This window comes from Aspergillus tanneri, assembly GCF_003426965.1.
Source record: "Aspergillus tanneri strain NIH1004 chromosome Unknown AapTan_7_pilon_pilon_pilon, whole genome shotgun sequence".
Classification (NCBI taxonomy): domain Eukaryota; kingdom Fungi; phylum Ascomycota; class Eurotiomycetes; order Eurotiales; family Aspergillaceae; genus Aspergillus; species Aspergillus tanneri.
Window position 1 is genome coordinate 257,579 of NW_022984634.1, and position 17,553 is coordinate 275,131.

Here is a 17,553-nt window from a genome sequence, read left to right on the forward strand (position 1 = left end):
ATAATACGTGAATCTCATTTGCTTAACTGTTCATTTTCACTTTTTTTTCAACAGTTCATTTCGGTATATAACCTAACCTATAGGTTCTACGGTTGAGCTCCTGACAAATAAACTATTTAAAATATTGTGTATATATAGGCGTGGAAAATATTAACAGTTAGAACTTGGTATTTTATATTATTGGCTGGGCCCAGGAATGGTGGGCTAACGCCGCCCAGTAAAGCTTGGTAGTCATGATATCATACTTCTGCCTAGTATGATTGTCCAGTAGCTTCACATTGTTAAGACTTCTATTAAATTTGTTTTAAGCCCCCACGCTTTGCAGGGCCTCAAATCGGGTTGCGGTGGCTGTATCAGTCGTATCTCCCATATGACGACTCGCAGTTTGCAATTTCTGTCAGCCTGGTCCCATAGTTAGCAATTCTTAACACAGATATGAGCATTGTCCCCGGTGAAATATTTGTTGCCCTTGAAATTTTCACCCTGTAAAGCTCTGAAGTTACTTACAAGGACAGGAATGAGTCTGGAGCGATCTTTCTAAGTCAGAGTTGGCCATTCAGTGAAAAAGCAGTCATGACATTGTGGGTCTTCCAAACTGACAATGCACTATCCTCATTTATAGAAGCGGCCAGTTTTAATTGAAATTTCTTTAGTCTCATGTACCCAAGCTTTCGTTCAAACATTGCCTCACATCTAAATTACAAGGAGTTCACTGAAATTTAGTTGAGACCAGTGAATATTGGCCTATTTAATTAATAACTCTGGGCTTACGACGGCACCCGCCTACACGACACCCGCTTCTCTAAAGTCAGTGAAGAACTTCAGCATAATATAGAAGCAAGCCATACCTTCCTGATAGAATTAAGTTCCCTCCTGGTAATTTCAGTTCTTCGAGTTTCACTTAGAAATAGAAATTTTTGCTACAAGTCTAATACTTCTGGCAACTCTCATATCATATTGTATCTCTCTTCTAACAATTTGGGTAATCGGGTGGATTGGCAAGTGAAAGTCGAGCTCATTAGAACCACGGTATGGATTAACGAGGAACATCAGCAGTTGTCTATTCCTAAGCCTTGCTTGCTGTTTGTTCTGTTTCACCCAAGACCAGTCAGATATACTTTGTCCAGATATATGGCAGACCCGATGCAGACTATTATTCTAATCCACCAATTGCACCTTCCCGTATTTCACTGTGTGTCACCGTCCAATACCATACACCCCCTTATAGAAGTTGACTTTGGGATGTTTCACTCGTATGCTACTATACGTATCTTGTTCTACCTATGGTTTTTTTAAGCCGCGCTATGCTGCGCTATAATAGTGAAGAAAAGTTATGTTCTGTATTTGTTTGGCATATTACAACAATATCTATATCGCCCTTGCTCCTCCGTGCCCCTGTATAACATGCCCTAGAGAGCACAAACCATGAAACGCTCTGCATAATATAAGGTGTATGGGTGTCAAGATTTTTAAATATCGTTACCTTTGAAAATTTTTGCCACGGGCATCTTAACCTGCGTCAGAGGATACAGTGCAATCTAAATAAATCCTCTCCCTAAGCCCTAGGAAGCATACCTAACATTCAAGACATGTTCCATTAACAAAATGCTCCCCCAAAAAAATGTCTCTGGAATTTATGCCACCTAAACCGATAAAGTCTAACATATATATCTATCTAGGAAATAGCACAAAATGTATCCTGCGATAATATGATCGTGAAGGGATATATAACCTTGTCCACACAAGTAGAAATAGATTATAATAGCATAAGAATCACAACATCCGTATAGCCCCCCACTACCTTCTTTCTTTCCCCACGCTTGAAATTCTTAAGATAGCACCAATTTAATCAAGTTGCTCGGCCGTTACATTATTGTTGTCTGGCAAAGTCTCCGTCTTTGCGTCTCGGTCTACCTATACCGATCGTGCAAGCTTCTTTGATGGGGAGAAAGCTTTTTTATGGTTTATTAATTGTCACTGATACGCTGTCTTGAAGCTCTTAACATAAATAAAAAATTGTACTTTTTCAAAACGAGCAAATAAAATCAAATGCAAAACAAGGTCATATAAGAAATTGTCAGAGAGAAATCCATATTTGTCCTGCAGTCTTTCTATTACGGATATACTCCTTACTGGGCGCTGACCCAGAAGATTTTTAGGGAACATGCTATTTTCGACAACATTCTAAACTTAGTTTAGGGTATCTGGGGGTATATCCTGTCTCTCTCCGCTGGTTAACGCTGTATAAAATCCGAAGTTGGAAACTTGGGGAGCTGGTTATTTTCGACCCATTGCTGAATTTGATCATAATTCCGACATCGATGGTGAGTATTAAAATCAACGAACAGGTGTGGATCTTTGGGCCAAAGCCAAACTTGGCCTAGGACCCAATATCAACCGTACACATCAACTGTTGGCGGAGAATATCCAGACAGTGGGCTGTTAAGTGGCATCAGTGTGTGGTGGTCGGGGGAACCGACAGAGACATGTGATGGGAGGGGCAACTCACAAACATAACAAAAAATGTAGTTACTATATAAAGGCACACTCCCCTCGTGTATGGTAGTATCGTAATTATAGTAGAGAGACTTTGGAGAAGGTTCTAATTTGGGTAAAAGCAGAGGCAATTTTACCAAACAATGCAATGATGTAGGCCTGCCGGATTCGCCGGATATCCACCCCCATATTTGCCACTAATCTTGGATTTATCAGGGGAGATTCCTACCATTTGTGCGTCCTCGGTGGAAACTTTTAGCGGACGATCTAGAAGCTAGTATTAGCCCATAACACATTTTTAGCTGCTCCATGAAGAAACGGATAGTTAACACCAGAGAATCCCATGCCGCATTAACTTCAGGGCTGGCATTGCCTCGGAAAATGTTCCGATTGAGAAACGAGCCGTTGAATTGCTGAAAATGGTAGGTAATTTCAATGTTCTTTACTAGGGGAGCTGCATATAAATTAAGCATTGTACGGAGCAAGGAATTGTTGGTTCGGCTCATAATACCGAAAGACCTGCTGAGTGCAACGGCGGTCTAGGTTAGACTAGTAATAGCCTACTAGGATCCCAAGTGCCGCAACCATGACGATAGCAACAGTATTCAGAACAATCTGCCCCCGTGCAGGTCAGTATTTGTTCTAGACTTTCTTATTCTGGATCCATTGGTGTGATTCTTTATCATAGAGCAGTTGTTCACTTGGGTCCATATCGGTTATTGACGGTGCCATCCCGAATGGAATAATAGTCCCTTTGTGTGATGGATTGCCATGAAAATACTGAGAGTTATACCAGTAGAAGTATGATACAGGATATTATGCCCTAAAGTACGGAGAGCTTCCCGATGCCGTTATATTATGATTTAGGATTTTTAACATGTAATTGCATTACCTGTACAAACTTCTCTCTCCTTAGTTGGACAATGCTAAGGCCTATAATAACTGGACCCAATTTACAGTATTCGTTTGCCTTAAGTTATTTCGTCATGGGTTTCTTCATGTGTCGAGAAGTATGTACCTTTCTGGGTTAAGCCAAGGAATCTAACACGGTAGTGACCCAAATACATACTGACAAGTTGAGACCACAATAACGTTGGTAGGGTAAATCTGAACTTATTATAATGCTATTGCTAGCGGGTAAAATGCGTAGTCTCACAATATAGTTCTATTCTTGAACTGATGCAATTTGGTGCTATTATACAAAGTATAGATCATGTAGAGCTCAGATTGTCTCAGGATATATAGATATATTAATCATAATAACATATACAATTGTCTCCCACATTACTAGGTCAGGCTAACTTAGTAATATATATATAAGACAATGTAGGACACTGGATTTTAATTCCTGTTAAGCCTGTCGAGTTCTGCGCCGTGTTGTATTTAATTACCTTCAACTCTGATTTATTAAAACATGCATCTTTCCAGGAACCTTGCTATTTTAACTATGCTGCTTTTCTCTGTCAGTGCGCTCCCAGCCGAACAAAAGAGAGAAACCGAAGTGGACTTGGGAGCGGCCAACTACCCCAACTACCCAAGATACAGGCCCTACAAGTCCTACGATCCTTATAAGAGGGATGTATAAGAGTCAGATGCGAGTTGCCCCCCTTACAATGCGTACGTGTCCTATTAAACAGACAAGCGGAATGCTGATGGGAGGTCAGAAGTGCAAGCAATAGTTCTAGACTAGCATGAGGATTCTCACGTATTAAAGCCTTTAATTCCTTTCCTCATCCTCCACTATGTGCATAATCCTATCCATTTTCGTTAATCGCCGTTTATACTTTTGGTGGCAGAAGTACAGACCATGATAAAAACGGATACTGGGAGGAAAATGACTAGAGCAAGGATTATAGATATATATGTATATTTAACCCTTCACTATTATCCTAAGTTGCAAGGACAAGCTTAGATTATATTCCGGGACTTCGTTTCCAACTACAAAATAAAGTCCCTGGGCCAACTTAGCGAACTTAAGCTTGTCGGAAGTTTATTATTGCTTTGGTACGTGTGCTTGCTACCAATTCGGGCGGCTATACAATAAATTTACTAGGATATCCTTTAACAATTTATGTCCACGACTTGTCTGTACCTATGTATGGCCATGCTGATCCTCGTCAAATGCCCTGCCATCATCTTCAAAATTAGGATTACCAAGTTCAAAATTAAGCAAGAATGAACGAGTTATTAGCTCATCTCTCTGTATATTAAAGTATAGGTGAAGTCCCTTGTCCGTATTCATTACGAACGAAATTTTCCTTTCTTTTTGCCCATTCATGGATCTTATCGAAGTTGTAGCACTCCTTGACTGGCTCATAGTTTGGCTTATATTGTCCAAGCGTCACGTTCCAGGCAATGGTTCCGATATTGGTATCAGACCAGCAAAGAATATTCTGGCGAAGGTATTCAAAGCAGTGATCTAGTCGCAAAATAAAAAGAGGTATCTATTAGCAAAATCATCCAATTCTTTCCACTAGTACTGACATTCATCAACACTAACCCGGGTGGAGGTCACGGTGGCCATGGACTGGGTGGGAAAATCCTTTTTCTGGGTCATAGAATCCTTCCCAGATTGCATTCTATGCGGCAGAAAGTTAATATCAAGCGAAAGTATGGGGCCCGAATAGGAAGGAGGGCTTACCAAGCAATGCAACTGATGAAACGCCTCTAAAATACCAACGTAGGTGGATGGATCATGAGGGTTTCTCGCAGTTTCATGAGGGAGCCGACTTGCTTGGTCTGGGGTCAGCTTTATAAGACCGGCTATCAGAACATTCATCGTTAGCTTCAAGCGGCTGGACTTAGGTAAATAGCGTCAATATCGCATTACTATATCTTACCATCCAGGATTGTTTGCCATGCCGCATTTGTTTTATCGTTGACATCACCGAAAAACTCCGTTATCTCATTATGCACCCCAGTATGAAATTGGCGAATCTCCCTCTCGACTGGTATCTCCGCAACACCCTTCATTTCAACTTGAGGGAGTTGATATCTACATCCTTGCTGAAGACATTCACGGTAAAGATATAGGATCCAAAAAAGAAAGACAGTAGTGAAAGTGTTTGTCACTAAGAGGCTAAATGATAATCTGGAACTGTGGTGGGAAAATGAAGGAGTCGGGACTCTAGGACTTTGCGCTGGAATTTCCTCATCTTTATATGAGAATGAACTATTTGCGCTCGAGCAACTATATGTAGTTTCCTCTAATGACTGTTAGTGGGTACCCTGTCGATTTCATCAGCTATTTTACTTGGGTACTTGCCTTTATTATTGGGCAAAGACTTATAATAGTCAAATGAATTTTTAGTGAACATTATGTCGAAGACTTTAGGGCACCAGAATCAGGAGGGTACATAGCTGTGTCACCAGCTGTTGGTTATGGCCCATCTCCAGCAATTTCATAGGAAGAGTTAACTTAATTCTATATAGTATAATACGATTGTAAATGATGTAAAATAGATAGACCAGCTGGATTCAAAAGAGCGGGGTTTCCCAATACAATATCGGCAAATCATGTAATGCTTGCGTCAACCGGGCATGCATAGGCGATGCAGGGATCGTGCATCGCCGATGCAAGAATAACTCACAAGTTGGAAAAGCACACATGACAATGCAACTCTCAAACTTCCAATACTATTGAAGTTAATACATAATCAGACAGCGATAGCTGCAGGGGTGGTTTATCTTCTTCCAAGAGTCACTGGAAATAATAAATAAAAAAAAAAAAAAAATGAAAGAAGAAAGAAGCTACATTGATTAAAGGGTCTGTTAGACAAAAGCATTAGAGAAAGGAAGCCAGGAGTCTTCAGGTCCAGCTATCGAACCGGCAGTTCCAAGGATATAATGTTAGCAAACTCCGATAAGAACAACACCATCGACCAAGATTACCATGAGGGTGAAAACAGTCAGAGTCAACAAGTCAATCTTGAGGACGATGAAAGCAGTACACACGGACTCATTTCAGGGAATTTAAGGCGAGAGAAGCGAAATAAACACTGGATAAAACGCCATCTTCCTTATTTCCTGACCTTGATGCTTACTGCTACGAACATTATTACTCTAGTGGTTTGGAGGAGCTCCTCGTCTACTTGGCAAGCACCTTGGCCCAGCTCAATTCTCGAGTTGGATACCGTCCGGAACACTCTGTCGGAAGTAGAAATTTTGGGCCCTGCAGATATACCCGTGGAGAGGGAAATGCGAGAGTTTTACACAGGAATTACAGATGATAGAAGAACTGAGTTCCTGGGTCCTTCCAATGCAAAGACAGACGTTGCCTGGGGTTCACTTGAAGATGGTAAGGACTATCTTCATTTCTTTGCGTATACTACTTCCACCCACGAGAAAGAGAAATTTCCTTAGTGGCTGATTTGCAATTATATCGCTAGTTGGATTAATCCGTCTAAATGAGCAGCAGGCTCGTCTCCTGGGGGTCCCAACAGCTCGAGAGTTCAATGGCCTTCCTGGGTCCTACGTAGGTGTTTTGGAAGTTTTCCATCAAATTCACTGCTTGGTGAGTCCGACATGGACTGGAACACATCAACACCGGATTGATGATTTTCACGATAGAACCGTATCCGACAGGCATTCTATAGAGAACAAAAGGGGCCTTCGTTTGAATCGCCATCCACTATACAGCGACACACTGGTAAGGACCACATATGCAGGATGAGAAAACATGCCTGGTGAACTGATATATCTACTCAGAACATTGTTTTGACTACCTCAGGCAGTCCTTTATGTGCCTTGGCGATGTTAACATTGGACCAGTTGGATGGAATGAAACCACGCAGACCTACATTGCCGAAGGAGATGGAATAAAGGAATGTAGGAATTTCGACAAAATTCATGCCTGGGCAAAATTACACGATACCCCGATGGCGCCAGGAAATGCTGCACTTCCTCCAACCCACGACATTCATCATGGACATGGTGGATCCCGTTAGGCATTATGACAAGTGGGAAATAGAGGGCTTATTGTGCCGTTAGGGCTGTCAGTTCTCCTACACTCATTACTTGCATCTTCGATTGATATCAACGTAATTATATTGCAGGCTACTGTTTTCAAGGGGCTATTACACTACTAACAAAAAATTATTTTCATATCCCCATTATTTGAAATCAAGAGGCTGTCAATGGAATAACTTGACAGCTAATCATTGAATGAGTCTTGCCGAAGCTCATAACTGCTGTCGAGCAGCAACACTCCGAAAGGGTGCATTTTCATCTTGTTTTCTCCCACCCTATGACTTCTAGGTGTTTTGTAATTTCATAGAATAACATTAGCTGTCGGACATGTTAATGGCAAGATTAACATGAGCCAGTGACGAGATAGGAAGCATTATCTGACGTTCACTCTCCCGTGAAAATATCAGTTTAACTCCACGTGCATAGAATTAGGGAACCCACTTTTATGATTAAGAACACATGGCCTTGGGCTTGATATCTGTTACGCATGACTATGTTTAACGAAAGACAACTAGTGGGGGGTTTGTAGCTTCGCATAATCGTGGTAGATGATGAGACTTGTCCTAAAGTATAACAATAATGCTGGTCAGCCACAGGTCTTCAGGTAATTTTGCATTATCCTCATTTTCCGCGAGAATTCGTATGTGCTGCGCGCATATGCGTGGGTATGATTGGGCGGCATCAAGTCCAAGTAAGTGCACGTTGTAACCCAACAGAGATTTGAGATAATACGTTCCTCCTCATTCTATACCGTTTTGCGCTGAGAGATCTTTTCACTATAACTACTCTTTGCTTTCTTGTCTCTTGTAAGATATATATCTGCTAGGTCACATTTCTTTGGACGTCGTTCACAAAAGAAGAGATGCAACTTGGAAGGGGGCTGTTGTTGTAGCCAATAAAAGAATTTATACAGGTCACAAGAATGTAAATATGTGGTCTTAAAAGTCCCATGATCCAGTCGCGTCCGGAAATGGAGGTCCGGAACACAAGGTGATTATTACATCTAAGATACGAGAAACGACAGTGACGCAAAAGGCTCTGTCGATAGTTATTATTTGCTCATTTGATGGACTCCATATGCTTATTCTTCCTATGGATTCATCGAACTAGCAATCAATGGTCTAACGACATAACTGAGGGGGTTTTCGAGCTCATACTACTCTCTTACCGTACTAAAGCTACTATAGAGAGGTGATCAACGACAGCTGAAAGTGTATGAGTGTCGGATGTGGGACCGGCAAAGCGTCATGCAAATTAGTGTTCTCGCATAGGCGATTGCATAGGCGATTCCATCGGATTGCATACAGTATCTATGTATTCACTCTTCGCTTCTCCTGTTTATACATAGATTACTTATGGAAGTGCTCCGAGCTTCGGGCACTTGATGCTGTAGTTTTGCAGTGAGCCTAGATACGCCTTTTTCTTAGTTTTTCTTTCTTTCTTTTCTTATTTTGAAGGGGGAAAAATTCCCCTCAAGCATAGGTGCCGCCTCTCTTGTCCCTTGTCTACTTGTCGGCGCCGCAAATTCTTTCGAACGCACAATGCTCTTTAGAAGTTCTTACTTCAATTTCAAGGCACGCAACTGTCAGCGCACCGTGTCGTCTGGGGAACCGAGGGAAAAGACCCCTATGCTCGATGAATCCGAGGGCGAGGATCTGGCACGGAGACAGCAGCGTTCACATAAGTTACGAAGGATTATAACATGGGTCCCTCATCTCATCCTTATACTCATTTATACGGGACTTTTAATGACTTGGCCGATGTTCCGACCCAGTGAGTAAACCCACCTTCTTTCATTGATCGGTATGAATCCATGACCGCGAAAAAAACAGTATATCTAACATACTAGATTTCACAGCATTCCATGAGGGAATAGCAGGAAGCCCCGATGTACTGTGGACAGCCAAATTTGAAGGGACTTTCTTGGAGATGGGCGATTTCTTCAATGTTTCAGACACTGAAGAGACAAGCCCCGGTGCTGTGGCAGCTTGGGCAACCGTCGAGCAACGTAAGGGATCAAGATACTTCAAGCTATCATACAGCTAACACCATGAGATTCATCGGTAGACAAGTTACATGATATACCCCGTCAGGACGCAAACCTGATTCGCGTTACAACAGCGCAGGTGGAAAGCCAGTCTGCCGGAGATGCCAGAGTCTTGTCCATTGTCCATCGCCTACACTGCCTAGTAAGTGCTGTGATTCTATTTTCCGATTGATATTACTTGAATAAGCAGCTAAGCAGAATTAAAATTTTTTTTTTTTTATTAGCACGTTTTGTGGAGAAGGTGGCACAATCAAACTACTGATGAAGAAGCTCGTGCCAGAATCACAACAGACACACACGATAGTAAGCAGCGTCAACTCTCTCTATAGAAGCAACAGCTGATCTCCTCGAAATTCGCTTAGATCATTGCTTTGATATTATTCGTTACGCCCTGATGTGTGATAATGGCATGCGTATTAAACAGATTGGGTGGCCACAGACCCATAAGTTGCGTTCTGGTTTCATGGACGTTGAGAGATATTGTTCAGACCCGGAGAAAGATGGAATTGAAAAGAAGACTACTGGAACATGGCTTGAAAAATGATTTAGGCATAATATCTTTTTTTACTTCGCGAGGAAATGAACGTCTTCATAGGAAATCTTAATACAGAACTGCTCTAGTCTCTTCCTAATCCATTTCGTTACTTCCCATGGCCTCATGGAAAGATTTTGCATAGATTTACCTTCCCAATTTGGAAACAGAAGTTATTCTTCACTATTGGCGTTCTGAATAACCCTGCCTACGTAGTATTGCATATTCATGTCTCGTAATCGGTATGGCGTATATAGTCTTTACCGAGGAGACTGCAACGCGACGTAGAGTCTCATGTCCCAGAACTATATTCGGAAGGTGCATCGGTTCTATGATGATCTACGCTAGAGATCATCTCCTAGAGATGATGCATAGCCTATGCATGTCCCGCCCTTGACTCAAGCATATCCGGTAGCTAGAGACAAGGCTACGCACTCTGGTATCGGCTATTTAATGCAATGCAATGAAATGACCCCACACAACGCATTCCGGTGAAGCCATGGCATTATGACTAATGTGACCTTACAGTCAGCAAGGTCACCTTACCCTCACTCAGAGATATAAATGTGGCCATTTATCCGTCCTCCAGCCTTGCCTTCACGATGTCAGAAACAAAAACAACTCGTCCTATCTGCAAAGGAAGCATTTCTCCACATTGACCGTTGAATCGTTTTTCCAAGAAAACCAATCTTAGATAGCAATCAACAATGAAGTTTGGCTTCGCTGCAATCATCGCGGCCTTTTTGCAAGGCGCCATAGCCGCTCCAGCTGGTAAGGGAAAGCTTTGCCTAGAAAATGGCTGGAATTGTTTCAGTGAGCTCACGGAAATGAACAATATAGCCTGGAAAGAGGATACCAGATTGGGTAAGAAGAACGAAATCCATCAGCTCGAGTAGGTCATTGACAACAGTTTCATAAAATAGCCAACAAGCGTGATGCCGAGGATGTCTCTGACTTTCTCTACGACGCGGGCCATCCTTGGTCCTATTCTAAGCGTGCTCAGGATAAGCCAGAGGATGTCTCTGACTTTCTCTATGATGCGGGCCATCCTTGGTCCTATTCTAAGCGTGCCCAGGATAAGCCAGAGGATGTCTCTGACTTTCTCTATGACGCGGGCCATCCTTGGTCCTATTCTAAGCGTGCCCAGGATAAGCCAGAGGATGTCTCTAACTTCCTCTATGACGCGGGCCATCCCTGGTCCTATTCTAAGCGTGCCCAGGATAAGCCAGAGGATGTCTCTAATTTTCTCTACGACGCGGGCCATCCCTGGTCCTATGCTAAGCGTGACCAAGATAATGCTGAGAATGAACAGCAAGGAGGTATAATCGCCGAGGGAAAGGAGTGAACTCTCAGATAGCTTCTCATTTAGCCTCGTGGAGCATGGGCACCTGGGTTATGGGGTGATTGGTGACTACTTTAATAAAGAGGTTTCTGAATTTAATTTATTTCCTAATTAATTTCTCACTGAATCTGGGGTTGCATTCACAATCTGACCTTAGTAAATCACCTTTGGTGCAAGCCCTTTTAGAGAGGCAAATGTCCACTAAATATCGGATATCCTTTGCAGAGTACGTCCGTCGAGAATGGGCAGTTCATTTTAGTTATCCTAAAACGCAGGATTAGGTGTATCGTGGGCTAAGTTTAGTTAATCGATATAAAAATGTAAGGTTGGCTTATTTCCTCCTTTTCTCTTTTAATTGAGGATAACTTGAAAGTAGTGGACGTATGGGCTGGATGATATGAAAAAACTTAATATTGATTACCCTTAGCTAAAGGAGATATCGGGCTCCGCAGCAAGTGGTATATTTGGTTGTATATCGCCAAGCCAAATGGTCTCCAAAGCGCCGAAGTTAATTGGTTTTTCCAAAGTATTTACTAAATTTTGGCTTCGCAAAACTAGCTCATCTGCAAGGATATCCGGCGGTGAACTGGATGCTGCAGAAATATTGCGCGCCATTTTCTTCAGGTTGGAGCTCATTTTAGCACTCAAATCCCATATTTTCCCCAAATCATTAAGGGCGGCTAATGCCAGACGGATCTTATCACGAGCCTGAGATTTTTGTGAACAGGGGAGCCAAGGCGAACACTCCAAAATGCTGGCCTCCGTCGAAGAGACAATGCAGTTGGTCACTAGCGGCGACTGCTTGATAATCGGGATAGGCAGTGCACAAAGTTTTGTAGTATCTGCGATTGCTTCAAATGCTCTTTTGGTGTGCAGCCATCCTTTTGGGATCTCCTTATGGGGATCCTCATGTCTATCTGCGGGAGTAAGATTTTGATCATTACAACCGACACGAATGCGATGTAAACGTGATAGCGGGCCGTGGATGCCTATGATGAGACTATGTAATTAATTAGAAGACAATTTTTCCAGTCCGCTTCTGTAAGGTTGAATACAAATTGGTACGAGCGGGGTTTGAGTCAATGACCAGTAGTTTACCTTTGCCACAGAACGTAGGAATGGAATAATATATAATCAATCTCGCCATTCGCTTTAACTATCGACTGTTTCTCTCGGGGTAAATGTGATTTCCAAGCGATCAGCTTAGTATCCGCATTCTCTACGGCAGCCTCGCGGTCTTTCCCGTCCAGATAAGGGACACTAGAGAACGATGCAGCAATTTTTACCAAGTCGATAAAGTATGCGAAAGAGGAGAAGACGGGAACCTTGTCTTCAAAGTCACGTATCTCATATTCTTCGAACGAACGAGGTCGCACAAACTGGGATCGTCAGTTAAAAGATTATTCCTGAAAGATGAGTTGTAACGGACCTTTTCAGTTCCATCGGATGGAAGGTCAACATCTCCTTCAATACAATCAATTCTATTAACTAATCAGCCAATTCGGCATTCACATGTGGGTATATATATCGATCAGTTACTGACGCTAAGTTGGGCTCCAACCCAAAGCCTGATATTATCAAGTTCGTAGTATATAAGCCCCAGTATGTGCGTCTCCAGCTTTCCGCCCAGACGGGGTCCTTTTCCCTGTTAGCAAATATCCTAGAGTTCATCCCGACCTCAACTGCCATATAAATGGCTTGGTCTAGAAGAGTACGAGCTCTTGTGGAATCGTCTTGCGCATAAGTGGTAATGGAAAGTAAAAGTAAGGCAAGAATCGTGTAGCCATTGACTGGTAAGTCTGGCGATTCAAACTGGTGCACCGCTTTCTCGCGCATTAACGCAGATTGGCTGTCCTTCGTATAGAGGGAACCTATATAGTGAACAACAGGTAATATATACGTGAGACGCGTGGCTTCCCTCTCTAGACATGTTTGAAAGTGGTCGCAAGGTATCAGGAAAGGTTGAGCAGCATGAAAATAGCTACAAGAACACCAGCATAGTTAGAAGAATTATCAATCAAAGTATATTGACTCATACTTATAATAAGCATCAAGTAAATTTCGGTTCGCTGCTTGTCCGGCTGCCTCATAGGTAGAGTCACTGGGGACCGCTGACTCAAGAGTTAGATCAATAGAGGCACCTCTCGAGTCGTTTAACTGGCGGTGAATATCCTGTAATGAAGGATGGACTGGCAAAAGTGGGGATGGAAGACATTTACTCTCACATAAAACGTTGAGAGTAGTACAGGTGTCTTTTCGTCGAGTATTTCTACGTGATACGGTATAAAAGCAGTGTTTACCGTCTTGTAGGCAGCGAGTACAAACTGGGGCTTCACCACCACATTTTAAATGCTGGCTTCGACACTGTATATGTTTCAGCTCGTTTTATGTCCTCAATCATCATCTCTTTTTATTTTCTTTGTTTCTTTCTTTTTCTTTTTCCTTTTTTTTTTTTTTCAAATTGTTAACTTACCCAGACGCAAGCCTGCGATGCTCTCATGGCACTCTTTTGTAACTTAGATATCTGGGACATGGTCCTGCTAGCTTGCGAGAAGAATAATAGCCTTGCCTTAATTTGTTCGGCGAACTACCATGCAATCAAAACGTTCACATATAAATAAACACCCTCTGGCAGTAAATCTTAGACTCGTGCCAACAAATTTAGGACGCTAAAGATCCTTGCTTGCCCGTCGTCTTGACAGATACTCAGTGCAAGGCCGAAATCGAGGATTTGAGATGGCAATGATAACCGACATTACTAATAAAAAGTTTTACAAATTGGGAAGTCCTTTGGAATCTTTAGTGCCATCTCAGCTCTAATCCCCAGTGACAGAAAAAGGAAGATCAATGTGCATTATATGACACGTCATTGTATGTAGCAGGGCAGTGCTTTAGAGTATCTTTCTTTTTCCATTCCCCGAAGGAGCATGCACCTGTTGTGACTGCGGCAGATGTGTGCGCAATAGTTTTACAGCAGAAAAGACCCACGTGAATTTAGTACGTATTTGATTTCCACTTTCACTGACTGAGACTTTGTGGAGCTGCGTCATAAAGACCATCCACAGCTTGAGCCTTTCAATGTTGCATTACCGACTAGATAATGGCAGACTCTATGGTGACAATGAAGTAGTAAATGGACCGAGGTTATATCTTGTCTAGCATGCCATGGCATTAATAATGAAGCCGCCAAGAGGCAGTACCAAACAGAGGCCAATCAGGTGTGTGAGCAGAGGCTGTATAAGCTTTCTACACTATGCTAAGCAATACCACAAGAAAAATCATACCTTCGCAGACAAATTCCATAGGGTCGGGTTGTACACGGAAGCATTGCAGGGATGGTGGCTGTCAATACGAGTGCAGTCTGCAAGGTGCAGGGCAGATTGTCAAACCGGATCCTTCAATAGGGTCCTCCGTGGGCGACCTGCCGATCCCTCATGTAGGGTTGGTTGCCTTCGGACCCGTCGTCACTCAGATCAAAAGAGTACACCACCACTTCATGCCCGACTTGTGGGGCGATCGGATTGTGTCGAGGCTTAAGTGATATATAATTGCGTATTGGTCATCTTCGATAGCACAGAAGCCATACATGTGAAGGGAAAACCCAGCTCGGAAGGGTGCAAGAGTCGGGTAATAGTAATGCAGTCTTTCTCTGCACAGTTATGGAGCGGGGCCTTATTTTGCGACTTAGCCCGGCTTGGGGTGGCGGATGGCGAATGGTACTGGCTTCGGTCTGACTTTCCCATACAAATGATTTGTGCACACGCAGGAATGAATAGTCACACAAACCCTATCCGACAAGTCACAAGGTATGACAAATGAACAAGACCTTGCTGGCTAAGGTACGAACTCCATTACCACACTCTATGGAATTGCCTAGTTTACTGAGCACAGAGTGCGGCTGGGTCGGGGCTCGCCAACGGCTGAACCATATGCAGCTAGGTTGTTGGCCTAACTTTATTGTTGCGGTAATTTTGACCAGTGGAACACATGGTTAGAGCTGAGTGGGCTAGGATAGCATGAGTTTGTCGTTACTTTCTGAACAGGCACAGCAGCCAGTACAAGCTGGCAAAGAGCTGACTGTCTTGGTTGTTGTGATGCAGGTTAGCTGAGAAGATCCCCCAAAAGCTAGTGAAGTTTCCTTGGATCATACTTGTAGAGAACAGAGTACAACGTAAGGCATCTACACATGAGCATGGCAAACTGTCAACACGACTAATACTCATCACTCATTATTATTTCGTCTCTACTAGTCAGCAATGAAACAGCTGGCCAAAGACAAGCGGTAAGTGCAAAGTCGATTTTTGTGGGAAGCAGATCCTTAGACTCAGATAAAAGAGTTACCAAAGTTACCAACTAGGTGTCTTTCACATGGCAAGCAATTCAGCTTTACGTGTAAAGTCCATGATATTAATTACAAATCCCTTCCAACAGCAAAAAATGTAGGACGGCTGAACGGCACAATAGGATCATGATGTAAGACGATCAAGCCGCATTATGCATTTTCGCCATCGTAAGCATTGTCGTCAAGATCACCATAGAGGACTGGGTTTTCGGTCTTCTTGAAGTGACTGCTCATCCTGTGGGGTCTTTGATCGTCAGGTCTCTTCATTCCCACAAACATTTCCTCATTCACAGCGTGCTTATTCTGCCAGTCCAAGATGGCACTAAAATCTCGACATTTGTGGGGAATGTTAAAGTCTGGCCAAGGGTGCTCTACTGCATCCGTCCAGAAATGCGTGTAGATGTCGGTGTTAGCATTGCAGAGGATATTTTGCAATAACATGTAGATGCAGTGTGAGAGGTGATAGCGATGATGCTGGTCTGTGTCATTGAAGCCACCAGGATACTTTTGCCCGTAATAATGATCAAAGTATGCCTCGCGTCGTAGTGCATCTAAACAATGCAACTGGTGAAACACGTCAATCCGGCCAGCATATACCTCTGGTCCCAAACCGAAGTCTGAGGAAAGCCGAACTGACTGCGCTGGGTCTTTCCCTATTGCGAGGACATCTGCGCGTGAAAGAGGAATGGGCCTGGTATCAATGATTCTCATCCAGGCATCGTCGACTTCTGCACTTGGTTCCCGGCGAAAGATGCTGGGTGGGTCGCGTGGAAAGAGCGTTGCATTCATGCGTTTTACAGAGAAAGAGATTCCTACATCGTCCAGAACAGGTGCTGCGGGAGACATCATCAGGTATGGGCTTTCTATCCCTCATGGATCACTTACAGGGAATGGAAATCAGGTTTTGTACGGAGTCATTGCTGTTCGGCTTCTGCTTTAAAGAGCCCGCAAAAAGCAAACCCGACACCCCAAGAAGAAACATATTCACCCAGAATAGTGATACGGAAGAACTTCGATCCGTCCATCCCAGCTTACTGGAAATAGTCGGTGTTTTCTTTTGCCATTCAGGAAGGCTCCTTGAGCTAGGCGAGCTCTCATCGTCTTCGCTACCCAGACGGTCATATCGTAGAGTGCTATTCTTAGAGAACAGAGATTTAAATAATCCAAGCATTTCGTAACAGGGCCGGCAGTAAAGTGGTACGAGAGGGGAACAACCCGCATAGAGTGATTTCTAACTTTTAGTACTGGGTTCTCCAGAGCTTTAAAGCTTTAGTGAAAATCGACCGGCATGAAAGCCTCTATAAGTCCCGACCACTGGAAGGTCAGTAGGCCTGCAGGATGATTACCGACAATAAGCTGTGCACCCCCGGCTAGCGTCTATCCCTGATGTACGCAGCGAAGAGGGGAATCCCGTAAAATCAAAAAAACAAAGCCCGTGTGCCAAAAAAAAGAAAGAAAGAAAGAAAGAAATGAAAAGAGAAAAGAAAATAGAAAATAGAAAAAAGGCGCACAATAGCCCCAAGCAAGTCTTTGTTTACATGAAATTTGCACTAAAAAAGACTACACGCCAAAGTAAACACCATAATCCACTCTACATGATGCCCCCCGGGCTTCCCCTCTCCCCCCACACTTGGGTTAACACAACTTAGCTCGTGGACTAGTCAGACTCGTTATAAGCAGCACTGGGGGTTATGCACACCTAATCAGAGGACGGAACAATTATTTTATTACACATCTGCGGTCTACGTCACTTGTGATACATGTGTCAGAAAGACTCAACCTTTCCAACATACCATTATACACACCAAGATAAGACCCATCCCAGG

General features: G+C 43.1%; 6 protein-coding genes across 6 annotated transcripts; 3 read left to right on the top strand and 3 right to left on the bottom strand.

Annotated features, from left to right (window-relative positions):
* Window positions 1-4,703: 4,703 nt before the first annotated feature.
* ATNIH1004_006690 (oxidase ustYa family protein) lies at window positions 4,704-5,469 on the bottom strand (the record flags this gene model as incomplete). Its single annotated transcript, XM_033571317.1, has 4 exons — window positions 4,704-4,915; window positions 4,997-5,075; window positions 5,138-5,259; window positions 5,337-5,469. 4 exons carry the CDS (start codon window positions 5,467-5,469, stop codon window positions 4,704-4,706), a joined length of 546 nt encoding a protein of 181 aa, XP_033424632.1.
* An 873-nt stretch (window positions 5,470-6,342) lies between these two features.
* On the top strand, window positions 6,343-7,442 carry ATNIH1004_006691 (oxidase ustYa family protein; the record flags this gene model as incomplete). Its single annotated transcript, XM_033571318.1, has 4 exons — window positions 6,343-6,793; window positions 6,885-7,009; window positions 7,066-7,144; window positions 7,204-7,442. The coding sequence occupies 4 exons, from the start codon at window positions 6,343-6,345 to the stop codon at window positions 7,440-7,442; spliced, it is 894 nt and encodes a 297-aa protein (XP_033424633.1).
* Window positions 7,443-9,005: 1,563 nt separating this feature from the next.
* ATNIH1004_006692 (uncharacterized protein) lies at window positions 9,006-9,683 on the top strand (the record flags this gene model as incomplete). Its single annotated transcript, XM_033571319.1, has 3 exons — window positions 9,006-9,237; window positions 9,314-9,472; window positions 9,532-9,683. 3 exons carry the CDS (start codon window positions 9,006-9,008, stop codon window positions 9,681-9,683), a joined length of 543 nt encoding a protein of 180 aa, XP_033424634.1.
* Window positions 9,684-10,750: 1,067 nt separating this feature from the next.
* ATNIH1004_006693 (uncharacterized protein) lies at window positions 10,751-11,388 on the top strand (the record flags this gene model as incomplete). Its single annotated transcript, XM_033571320.1, has 2 exons — window positions 10,751-10,907; window positions 10,967-11,388. 2 exons carry the CDS (start codon window positions 10,751-10,753, stop codon window positions 11,386-11,388), a joined length of 579 nt encoding a protein of 192 aa, XP_033424635.1.
* Window positions 11,389-11,808: 420 nt separating this feature from the next.
* Window positions 11,809-13,221, bottom strand: ATNIH1004_006694 (fungal specific transcription factor domain-containing protein; the record flags this gene model as incomplete). Its single annotated transcript, XM_033571321.1, has 4 exons — window positions 11,809-12,385; window positions 12,484-12,764; window positions 12,815-12,866; window positions 12,929-13,221. The coding sequence occupies 4 exons, from the start codon at window positions 13,219-13,221 to the stop codon at window positions 11,809-11,811; spliced, it is 1,203 nt and encodes a 400-aa protein (XP_033424636.1).
* Window positions 13,222-15,877: 2,656 nt separating this feature from the next.
* Window positions 15,878-16,898, bottom strand: ATNIH1004_006695 (oxidase ustYa family protein; the record flags this gene model as incomplete). Its single annotated transcript, XM_033571322.1, has 2 exons — window positions 15,878-16,560; window positions 16,613-16,898. 2 exons carry the CDS (start codon window positions 16,896-16,898, stop codon window positions 15,878-15,880), a joined length of 969 nt encoding a protein of 322 aa, XP_033424637.1.
* Between the last annotated feature and the right edge of the window lie 655 nt (window positions 16,899-17,553).